Genomic DNA, 12,271 nt, shown 5'->3' with positions numbered 1-12,271 from the left:
TTTGAGGCAGAGCATATGTGAATATTCCTCATGGAAAAAAATGGGTAGAAAAAAGTTAGTCTCATAATATGCATGCCCATCCATAGTGAATTGTTCAGAAAAATTGCTTAATATTGAAATAATTTTTTTATTTAAACCACGTGCTACAATAACGTTATGATTTTTACTTAATAAACAAATATTGGATAGTAAAATTTTCTTTATGGACACACCTTGTACTTCAACAGTAGTGCAGAAGACCGGGCTGATCTCAGAAACTCCTCATTTTCTTAGTTTTCTTAGTGTCTCCCTCAATCCACATAAGGACCCTTAGTGATATAATCATGCTCATCTTCATTTTAAGAACATATAGTCATATGGTTGAGATAGAAGGATTGCCCATTAGAAAAAATGTACCTGGTTTTATGCGTTTCTGAATGAGAGCTGTGTAGACGTTTCATTATTTCTGGCACACATATTCTACCTGCAAACCTGATTGCGTCAGGAGACAGCTTCTGGCAACGTCTTCCTCCCAGACGCAGGACAAAGTGTTCTCACCAGCTTCCTTCTTGTTTTCCCTGGCCTCTTCATTTTCAGGAAAGCCTTTAACTATTAGCTGCAAAGCACGATTTGGCTTTGAAAGGGTCTTTAACCCTGTCATAAAATGGTACATCAAAGATTCTGACCTAGAATGGGAAGTCTCAGCACCTGAGGCGAAAAGGTAAGAAAAAAACTCACGGATTCTGTTCTCTACAATTCAGAAGAGATACTTTTACCTTTAGAAATGTCTAAAATATACAGTTGATGGTGTAGCCACGAGCACCGACTAGTGGTGAAAATAAAAGCACAAAAATGCAAAGTGCAAATGGCCATTGAATGAAATATTTAAGTTGTTTTAAACCTCAATTTGTAGAAACAGTTTGACGTGGCTGCTCTCAAAGTCAAGCTATTGAGCAGACAGATGTACTGACCCAGACTGCTTGGAGATAAGTAATATGTCCAAGAAATGGGAGGAAATGCTGCTTACCCTCACTCTGCTTTTCACCGGTGCCACCCGTTCAGAGAGTGTGGCGGGTCCAGGGATCCAGATGTGTGGGGTAATGAATAGTCTAGAAAACCTCCAGGGGAAATGGCATCATAATAATAAGTCTGGCAAAAAATATGTGAAGTGAGGAATACCTGAAGCAACTTAACCCCGAAAAAGAGGCTCAGAGGAGGGCTCTCTGTCTTGAAATCCTTGGGAGCTATTACGTTGTTTGAGAAATTTGACTTGGTTTGTTGCTCTCTGGAGCACAGAACCCGGATCAGTGGTTTGAATTTACTGGTGAGATATTTTGGCCAGTAGAAAACCCTAGATATTTGGAGCTATCCAATCACAAAAAAAGTTGATCTCCAGTCCCCGGAAGGATCAAAGGGCCTGGATCCAGTGATGTCCAATCAGATGTGTCTCCAAAGGATGCATTCCTGATTTTTCGAAGATGTGACCCAGAGTAAGAGTCTATGCATTAAGTACCTTCTTCTGATACTTAACAGATATCAATAAGACAATGCAATATCATTTTGAAAAGTATACATCATTACAAAAAAAGTACAGAACAGATTTTGGTCACAACATAAAATTTAGCAAGAATTTCTAAGATCAGGAAGGTCATTGGGGCCCATCTTAAGCTGATATTGCATTAGAGTTCACAGTAGGAGAGTGTAGTCAAGAGGGTATGCTTTGACATCACCCACCCTTGGGTTTAAACCCATTTTCTATCTGGTGGCAACATGACCCTTAGCCCCGGTGAGCTTCCATCACCCATTGATAATCTATGGATAATAGCCTGCACTTTGCAAGCTCACTGGGAGGGGTGGTTACAGCAGAGGTGTTATGCCTATCACAATGTGTGACAGGTAGGAAGCACTCAGCGAATAGGAGCTGGCATCGTGGTCTCAGAGCAACACAGCCTAAAACATCATTCACATACACAAGATTTCTTAACACAAAGATGGATTGTAGATTGGTAACTCCAGAGAACTCAAATTGTGAATAAATACCAAGACTCCTAACTTCCTGGGTGGAGCAGCGTGGCACAAGCCCAGGAATCAGGCTGCCCATTCCCTGCGGTGTGGTCTGGGGCTACTCACCCACCTTCTTTGTCTTGTCCTTGTCACTGGCCAAGGCCATTATGATCCTATTATACTCTAGGGTTCCTGGGAGGTGAGGAATGGAGGACATTAGAGTCCATATTTTGTGCGCAGAAGAGGGACTGATACATAGTAAACCTTCAGTAGGAGTTGGTCATTTTAAATATTTTTCTTAAGGTATTGTTATTATCTATTCTCAAGGGGAATTCTTAAGAGTAAGGAAGGTCAGATGAGTCTCACAAATAAATAATGTCTTAGCGTGAATGCTTAGAAGAGTCAATAATTGAGTCAAGAATGAGCCCTTTTTGACCATCTTACATTCTCGTGGTATCTTATACTATTGATCTCACAGTTCTCTAAAAGCCAAACTGTTGGCTGTTTATATGTGTTCCAAATGCTGCAAATGGGTGTCAATGTATGTTACTGAATGGAGTGGTATTTTTTCTCCTTTCTCAGTATTAAATCCACTTTAAAGGATGAAATCATTGAGCGTAATATCATCTTGGAAAAAGTCACTCAGCGTGATCTTCGCAGGAAGTTTGTTTGCTTTGTCCAGAACTCCATTGGAAACACAACCCAGTCCGTCCAACTGAAAGAAAAGAGAAGAGGTAAGCCCAGAAGGTTGCCCAGGAGGCATGAAACTGCTTTCACTTGAGAGGGGAGGAGTTTTCCTAAAGAATAGTAATAATGATGACAGCGATTACATTTTCTAGATGACAGATATTGTTTTAAGCACTTTCCTGGTGTCGACCCATTTAATACATTGACCAAAGCCATACAACTAGTAAACTGCATATTACTGGTTTAGAGCTAGTTCTCTTAAGTAATACTCTGCGTTTGGGAGGCCATGTTGGAAAAGCAACTCATTCATGCACTCATTCATTCACGCATTCATTCTACAATAGCTATGGGGCATGCCCAGAGTGGCAGGCATTGTGCTAAGACCTAGCCTCCTTTCCAATTTTTCTTTCCTGGCTTTCAAATCCAGAGGACATGATGGATTCATGTTCTGATGAATGGAGAATGGAAGAGAGAAGGAGTAATCTTGTTCATTGTTCAAAATGGTGTGTGTATATCACGGATATATTAAAAAAAAAAAAAAGCTGGAGTAGAAATTCTAGGTAAGGAAAAGCGTTTAAATTTCTTTGAAAAGATGCCCAGAGATGAAATTGATATCATTCATTCCTTTAATTAATAGATAACTATAGTTATAAGCAGGTTTGAATGTTTCTGAGGCTTCAACAAGACAAAGTGTGTTCTGGCCTGTAGTAAACGCTCTGTGAAGGGGGTTTTCCCCCATGGGAGTGTGCAGGAGATCCTTCGTGTCAAGCAAGCCAGATGGGACTCCAGGTCTCAGGAAATTTAGGCTGCAGTAGGAATGATAATACAGGAAAATAATTTACAATATGCAATGAGAGAGATGTATATGGATTGTGTGGACGCTTACGAGGGGAAAAAATAAAAGGAATATGATAAGTTTCCCAGGCCACCCTGATCAGGAACTGCCCATTCCCCTGGGTTCTCTAGTGTTTATTGTAAGACAGGTCTCAAAATGTGATTTTTAAAAATTTTATTTTAATAGGTGTTGGGAGTACAGGTGGTTTTTGGTTACATGGATAAGTTCTTCAATCTAAAATCTTTAGATTTTTGAGATTTTGGCATACCCGTCACCGGAGCAGTGTACACTGTACCCATTGTGTCGTCTTTTATCCCTCACTCCCCTCCCACCCTTCTCCCTCAGTCTCCAAAGTCCATTGTATTATTCTTATGCCTTTGCGTCCTCATATCTTAGCTCCCACTTATGAGTGAAAACACACAATGTTTTGTTTTTCATTCCTGAGTTACTTCACTTAGAATAATGGTATCCACCATCCTGGCTAACAAGGTGAAGCCCCGTCTCCACTAAAAATACAAAAAAAATTATCCGGGCGTGGTGGCGGGCACCTGTAGTCCCAGTTACTTGGGAGGCTGCGGCAGGAGAATGGCGTGAACCCGGGAGGCGGAGCTTGCAGTGAGCTGCGCGCCACTGCACTCCAGCCTGGGCGACAGAGCGAGACTCCGTCTCAAAAAAAAAAAAAAAAAAAAAAAGAATAATGAATAATGGTCTCCAACTCCATCCAGGTTGCTGCACATGCCATTATTTTGTTCCTTTTTATGGCTGAGTAGTATTCCATGGTGTGATTTAAGAGGTTTCCAGATTCACAAAAACTGCTGCTAGTGGCAATGATTTTGATAAAATAATAGAGCTGGAAAAGGTGCTGGGTGGGCCATAGCGCCGGCCTGAACATGGTCTTGGTCCAATCCCGCTGCCTCTATGTCTCTTCATACTGGCCCTGTCTCCGCAGTGGTGCTCCTGTACGTCCTGCTTGGCACCATCGGGACCCTGGTGGCCGTGCTAGCGGCGAGTGCCCTCCTCTACAGGCACTGGATTGAAATAGTGCTGCTGTACCGGACCTACCAGAGCAAGGATGAGACGCTTGGGGGTAAGTTTACCTCCACATGCAGCCCTCTGACTTTTCCTCTCGGAATTGACTTGGAGCAGGACAACAGAAAATACCATCACTACCCCTTGGCTTTGTTTCCTCAGAGTTACCTTAGAAAAGAATTTCAAATGTCCCCTGCCAGCCAGGGCAGAGCATAAAGAAGGAGCTGAAGAAATGTCCCCACTGGATAAAGTCATGCCCCTGAGGTTTTGAGGCCTTCCTCCAGGTCTAGTGACCTCACACTGAGGAAGGCTGGAGAAACAACTATTTTTTTCATTCCAGTTGCCAGGAATCTTGTAGGCAATGCTATTGTGAAACATGTTGGACTTAAAAATAATCCCTCTATAACCAACCTAAAGCAATAGGGCAAATGAGTGAATATCTCTGTGCCTTTGTTTCCTCATCTATAAAACAGGATTGTTATAGCACCAATTGCAAAGGATGCTGTGAGGGCTCATTGATGTATTCTTAAGAGACATTTAGTATTCATTCATTTATGTATGTATGTATGTATGTATGTATGTATGTATGTATTTTGAGATGGAGTCTTGCTCTGTCTCCCAGGCTGGAGTGCAGTGGCGCCATCTCAGCTCACTTCAGTCTCCGCCTCCCAGGTTCAAGCAATTCTCCTACCTCAGCCTCCTGAGTAGCCGGGATTACAGGCATGCGCTACCACGTCCAGCTATTGTTTGTGTTTTTAGTAGACACTGCTGGGTTTCACCATGTTGGCCAGGCTGGTCTCGAACTCCTGACCTCAAGTGATCCGTCCGCCTCGGCCTCCCAAAGTGCTGGGATTACAGGCGTGAGCCACCGTGCCCAGCCACATTAAGTATTTAGAATGGTGCCCAGTACACGGTAAATGCTCAGCATGTGCCAGACTGTGGCTGTTTCTTGAGGACTAGAGTGTATGCCTGCCATGTGTGTTAGCTACTTTAATGGTCACAGCAATCCTACCAGCCAGGTAGAGAGACAGGAAGTCATGTGCCTACAGTTGAACTACTGGAAGGCATTAGAGCTTGGGATTTGGGCACAGGTTGTCTGGCTTAAGAGATCTCATTAGCTGTTACCTCAGTTAGCCTCATCTGTAAAATGAGGCTTTTAAGACGGTGGGAATGCCCCCAAAAGTGAGAAGTCCTGTAAAATGCAAGTGCTATTACTATTAATGAAGTGCCTGTCAATATTTGAGGCAAGATAATCATATTCATTGATGTTTGCTTCTGTGGAATAGAAGTCTTGCTTCTGTTTTTTTCTAGTCCTGGAAATCTCCAAGGTTAGAAGGTTTGCAGTTTTAGTAAATGACTGTTGCTTGGAAAAAGCAGAATCCCCTTTTGCTGGATTTCAGGGATAATTATTTACCTTACTGAGAGGCCCTTCTAAACTCCAGTGCGTTCCCAAACTAGGAATTCAGTGAGGAGTTGTCAGATCCCTGGGGGAAGAAAGGGTGAATAAAGACCGGCATGGGAGGCTGGGTGTGGTGGCTCACACCTGTAATCCCAGCACTTTGGGAGGCCAAAGTGGGAGGAATGCTTGAGCTCAGGAGTTCAAGACCAGCCTGGGCAACATGGTGAAATCTGCCTCTACAAGAAATTTTTTAAAGTTAGCTGGGCGTGGTGGTACCCGCCTGTAGTTCCAGCTACTTAGGAGGCTGAGGTGGGAGACTCACCTGAGCCCAGGAGGTCAAGGCTGCAGTGAGCCATGATTACATCACTGCATTCCAGCCTGGATGGCAGAGCGATACCCTATCTCAAAAAAAAAAAAAAGTGGCCGGGAGCAGTGGCTCACATGTATAATCCCAGCACTTTGGGAGGTCCAGGTGGGCGGATCACTTGAAGTCTGGCGTTTGAGATCAGCCTGGCCAACACGGTGCAAACCCATCCTTACTAAAAATACAAAATGTAGCCAGCCTTGGTGGCAGGCACCTGTAATCCCAGCTACTCGGGAGGCTGAGGCAGGAGAATCACTTGAACCTGGGAGGTGGAGGTTGCAGTGAGCCGAGATCATGCCACTGCACTCCAGCCTGGGTGACAGAGCAAGACTCCGTCTCAAAAAACAGGAAGAAAGAAATGCATCAGTCACATCTTTCTTTAAACTAACTATTGAGAATACATACTAGAAATCCTTAAGAGAAATGTTTTTAAGATTTATTTTAATAACTTTTTTGAATGAAGCAAATTATGTAATCAAGGTCATAAAATGCTATTTACCTTAAGATTCTGGAGCTGGTGTAGAAGAGTCAGTCAATGGGGAAACATTTACTTGTGTCCTTTCTTTTTCTATTTTGCAAAGACAATGTTTTTAGTGATCAGATCTGGAGGCAGAATCCAGTTTTCAAGCATGGGGATGCAGTGCCCTCTGTTGGCCAACCTAACATTTTTTAGCAAAATGACTGCTTTGAAGTTAATGCTAAGTAACCAAAATTTTAGAGATGTAGAATGTTAGAATTCTGGAGGACCTCAGAGATCATCTAATACTCCACTCTCTAATTTTATGACTAAATAAATGTAGTTTCCAGGTTATAGAAAAATTTTAGTTTGCTGGGATTTCACATGATATGGAAGGAATAGAGGCAACTGTGGTGTGTTACACATTTAAACAGCACAGCACCTACCTGCCAGCCATGCCCCACAAGTCTCGTCCTTCCTACATGAGCAATGAGGTGCTTCATAGGTTAGTTTCCCAACCTCAGCTCTTTTATATCCTCCTCTATTGACTCTGGGAGCTTCCCTTTTGGTACCTGGTACTTCCATCCACCGAGGCATCATTTTAGGTTCACCTTGAACATGGTGTACTACTGAATAGCATCAGCAATCAGGGCTACTGTTTACCGTTTTGTCACAATACTTTGACAGGGATTGTGGAAATTGCTGGAATACAAATCTGATGTATCCCATTCCAAAGCCTGTGAGTTAAGTGTTGGGATTTCCTACTTCTTCCAGTGAGTTCCTTAGTCTCAGTAATCATATGCATTTATGAAGTATGCATATGAAAATATAGGATATTTTCAAGGTCTCATATGCCTCTGTTGACTATATTATTTTACGTATTATATAAATCATTATTTTATAATATAGTCAACAGAGGCATATGAGACCTTGAAAATATCCTATAACAAGTTATATACATATAATTTTCCATCTAGAATAGAGGGGAATGGACATTTGTCTTGCGCCTCCTATGAGCCAGGCACCAAGAAATTCATATACATTATCTCATGAAACCCTTAAAACAGCCTGCCCAGGAGTTATGATTGTCTTTATTTTACATATGGGGATTCACATATCAGCGTATGGGCCATCAACTCTCCGAGCAAGTACTTTTCCTCCTTGGATACGATGTGCTGGGTGTTAGCAGTACTTTGCTTACTGGATATCATCATGTTGGATGGGGCAGACTCCTGCTTGATGTGTGACTAATGAGACAGAAACACTGCAGGTGCAAAGAAGGCTCAGAGAAACTCCTGAGTTCATGTGATTTAATCAAAGAATGCCTCAGCCGTTTGACCTAAAATCAGTAAAAATGCAAGAGTGCTTCATAAATTAGAATTCAATTTGGGGTGAAAAATCAATACCGCTCAGTGGTATGATTTTGAAATGAATTTTTAAAATCAATTTAGTCAGGATCCCAAATATTATTTCTTATTCATTTACCATATGATTCAAGCATATGTATGTGTACCATAATAGTAAAAAAAAGAGTAAATGACTTATGTTTTTATAAATTTTCCTATTCTTCAGATAAAAAGGATTTTGATGCTTTCGTATCCTATGCAAAATGGAGCTCTTTTCCAAGTGAGGCCACTTCATCTCTGAGTGAAGAACACTTGGCCCTGAGCCTATTTCCTGATGTTTTAGAAAACAAATATGGATATAGCTTGTGTTTGCTTGAAAGAGATGTGGCTCCAGGAGGAGGTAAGTCCAACATGTCAAGAAAAACTGCAGTGCAAAAAGGGCAGTTCAATGCAATCCCCAAGTCTTTTTTGTCATTCTTTGTTTTGGAATATAGATCTGGGAGATTACATGAGGTTAGAACATCTTGGGCAACAACACAGAAACTATATGTTCCAGAGATATGTTCCATTATCAAACAGATCCATCTGCAGAAGAAGACAATGATATGGGGCCCTAGGCAGTCCTTTTAGGACAAAGATACCTCTCCTGGCTTCGCAGCTGAAGGCTGCGAAGTGAACTACTCGCTCACCCCAATTTAGTGGCCCCTCTGATTTCTGGGACTCTGCCTTCCACAAAGCTTACTCAGCACTGGGTCAAGCAGGCTTCTCAGGCCTGGGCCACGCCCTGGACACCCTGAGAGGTCCAGATCTCAGCCTGTCCTGCTGGCCTCCTCCTCCTCAGATACCCCCACCAAGGAGCCTGGGATGTTCCATGGCTCCCATTATCCCAGCTTACCTAGTTCCAGTCAGCTTTATTCCTAGAGGAATTGCCAATTTGGGGAGACTGGACACAAAGCAGGGAATGTAAAGGTGAGGGTCACTAGACACTGGAGCGTATCTCCAACTGGCAATAGAGCTGATACAGTGTAAGTGGTAGAGTAAACATGTCTCCCTTCCTCCTTATGTAAGAGAATCCATTGCAAGGACCTCTCTGACTCAAGGTTTAACAATATCCATTGCAAATAATCAAATGTTTTATTTCCAGTGTATGCGGAAGACATTGTGAGCATTATTAAGAGAAGCAGAAGAGGAATATTTATCTTGAGCCCCAACTATGTCAATGGACCCAGTATCTTTGAACTACAAGCAGCAGTGAATCTTGCCTTGGATGATCAAACACTGAAACTCATTTTAATTAAGTTCTGTTACTTCCAAGAGCCAGAGTCTCTACCTCATCTTGTGAAAAAAGCTCTCAGGGTTTTGCCCACAGTTACTTGGAGAGGCTTAAAATCAGTTCCTCCCAATTCTAGGTTCTGGACCAAAATGCGCTACCACATGCCTGTGAAAAACTCTCAGGGATTCACGTGGAACCAGCTCAGAATTACCTCTAGGATTTTTCAGTGGAAAGGACTCAGTAGAACAGAAACCACTGGGAGGAGCTCCCAGCCTAAGGAATGGTGAAATGAGCCCTGGATCCCCCTCCAGTCCAGTCCCTGGGATAGAGATGTTGCTGGACAGAACTCACAGCTCTGTGTGTGTGTGTTCAGGCTGATAGGAAATTCAAAGAGTCTCCTGCCAGCACCAAGCAAGCTTGATGGACAATGGAATGGGATTGAGACTGTGGTTTAGAGCCTTTGATTTCCTAGACTGGACAGACAGCGAGTGAATTCTCTAGACCTTGGGTACTTTCAGTACACAACACCCCTAAGATTTCCCAGTGGTCAGAGCAGAATCAGAAAATACAGTTACTTCTGCCTTATGGCTAGGGAACTGTCATGTCTACCATGTATTGTACATATGACTTTATGTATACTTGCAATCAAATAAATATTATTTTATTAGAAATGAGTGATTTTTTTCTTTTTCTTTTTTTTTTGAGACAGAGTCTCATTCTGCGGCCCAGGCTGGAATGCATGTTCTTGGCTCACTGCAACCTCCGCTCCCTGGGTTCAAGCAATTCTCCGGCCTCAGCCTCCCTTCTAACTGGGATTACATGCATGCACTACCATGCCCGGCTAATTTTTGTATTTTTAGTAGAGACGGGGTTTCACCATGTTGGCCAGGCTGGTCTCAAACTCCTGACCTCAGGAGATCGGCCCACCTCGGCCTCCCAAAGTGCTGGAATTATAGGCGTGAGCCACCATGGCTGGCCTTAGAAACAAGTGATTGAAACTCTGCCCGAAGAATTTCTGTAAAGAAGACAATTCTTACTCCATGGTCAGCCAACAACTCTGGAGCACAGAAAGTGAGCATAAAAGGTAAAGACTAACGGGACCCAGAATAGACAGGGCTAGGGTTGGTTTCTACTGTGTCCTCATGCGAAGTGCCCACACTGGGTAGATGAACTAGAAAAAGAATCCCTTTTTTGGGGGGCAGGGGGAGATGCAGTCTGTGCCAGGATATGGGCTTGGAAAGAAGAGTAGAGTTAGTTTCAGCTCCTCCTTGTGATGTCGGCCAGAGATCTTTGTGTTAGGTATAAAAGTGTAAATCCTTACCCTGGGCCCCTGGAAGTACAGACCAACTGGACCAAAATGATCAGGCCAATGAAGAGACAAGGAATGCACTTGCAGTGACATACAAAGCAGAGAGACACTGGCCAGAGTCAGCAGTGCAGCTAAGAGTCTGGGGAATAAGGATATACACTGGTTAAACAGCAGCAAGAATGGAATGTGAACAGAGCTGTAGCCTGAACCTTCTGCTGAGGCTGGCGATCCTGTGGGCTTCCGATCTGGGCGTCTCCCTTTAAGTTCTCCTAAGTAATAAGGTGATGGGCTGCAGGGCCATGAAACTGTTTCTGATAGACGAGGCCAATTTCCTCCTCATAAGTGTGTTTCCTTTACCAGAGTTTAACCTGCAGTTAAAATAGTGTTCCACTCACGTATAAATATCAAGCTCTTATACTCTGTCTTTTCTGCAGGAATAAAATGATTTATCATCTGAGGAATAAATAAAAGCAATGTCTGGACTCATTCACATGCAATGTGTCACACCCACCAGTCTGGATGTGATCCAAGTTCAGAGTGGCTAAAAGTCATTGTCGTCTTGGGGCCTGCGTGAAACACTCTTCTGCTCTTTATTCACAGAGGCACCCACATCATAAAAACCACTGTGGCTTTGGCACCAAGCAACATCCTTGTTGGAAATTTCAGTGATAAAGTTAACGATGAGTTAAAGGGTATAAATTATTCTTTGAGGAAGTTTCTTGTGGGAAGGATCATTGCAGGGTCTCAGTGAAGAGGAGCCCATATTGTCACTGTGCCATTGTGCTTTGGTGATGGCCAGGATCCCTGGCCTTCCTGCCCGCCACTCTCTGAGATTTAAGACTCAGACTTCTTTTGGCCAGTTTGTTCAGTTTATCCTAAGATAGATAATGCTAGAACCAAGCTATCCAGATGTCCAGCGTTTTGACCTTAGCTTCGTGGAAAATCAAATAGAGCTTCAGGTTAGCACATACACAAAAGGAGAAATAGCCAGCTGTAATATTTACAGAATACACTCTTTCCAGGCTGCTAGGTACACTGAACATAACAAGGTAGCATTCGGGACAGGGGGCTATTTATATTTCTTATATGTCAATTAACCACAACAAAGCAGACAACCAAAACAAATTTTTTATGTACAGGAGACTGATTGCAATAGAACAATTGGACTCAGTGGAATATAGTTAGAAAAGAGTATTATTTCCCTGTCACATCTTCTGAGGTGTCCATATGTTCTAGTTCCTGGTTGCACCTATTGTCCAAGTATAATTATTATAGTACTCTCTTTCACTCTGAAAAAGTGTCCTACCTTGGATGATGGTCACTCTACCTCTAACACTCATCATAGAGTACTCCTTACTGACCGTTCTATGATAGCCCGAGCAGTTCTCATAGCTTTCCTGGTCTTTTTCGGGTTTTAATACCTACATTTAACATCTATATCATTTCTAGGTTAAAATTCTAGGTAAGATGGAGTGAACAACACCATCCTGTCTCTTCCTCCTAGTGCAGCCATAAAGTCTGGATAAAAATGCATCAAAAATCAATTTGAGTATTCTGAAAAGTAAGTAGAAGCAGACGGATTGGGGAAG

General features: G+C 42.7%; 1 protein-coding gene across 1 annotated transcript in view; it reads left to right on the top strand.

The window, feature by feature from the left end:
- Positions 1-10,415, top strand: part of IL18RAP (interleukin 18 receptor accessory protein) — a 29,799-nt gene extending 19,384 nt beyond the window's left edge. Inside the window, exons 6-10 of the mRNA XM_034953653.2 lie at positions 577-700; positions 2,566-2,717; positions 4,455-4,592; positions 8,327-8,500; positions 9,245-10,415. Coding sequence (XP_034809544.2) covers positions 577-700; positions 2,566-2,717; positions 4,455-4,592; positions 8,327-8,500; positions 9,245-9,660 — 1,004 coding nt within the window. The 3' untranslated portion in view covers positions 9,661-10,415. The remainder of the gene's footprint in view (positions 1-576; positions 701-2,565; positions 2,718-4,454; positions 4,593-8,326; positions 8,501-9,244) is intronic.
- Positions 10,416-12,271: the final 1,856 nt, after the last annotated feature.

Source organism: Pan paniscus, chromosome 12 (assembly GCF_029289425.2).
Source record: "Pan paniscus chromosome 12, NHGRI_mPanPan1-v2.0_pri, whole genome shotgun sequence".
NCBI lineage: Eukaryota > Metazoa > Chordata > Mammalia > Primates > Hominidae > Pan > Pan paniscus.
The sequence above is the reverse complement of the archived record's forward strand: the minus strand, read 5'-3'. Positions and strand labels throughout refer to the sequence as shown.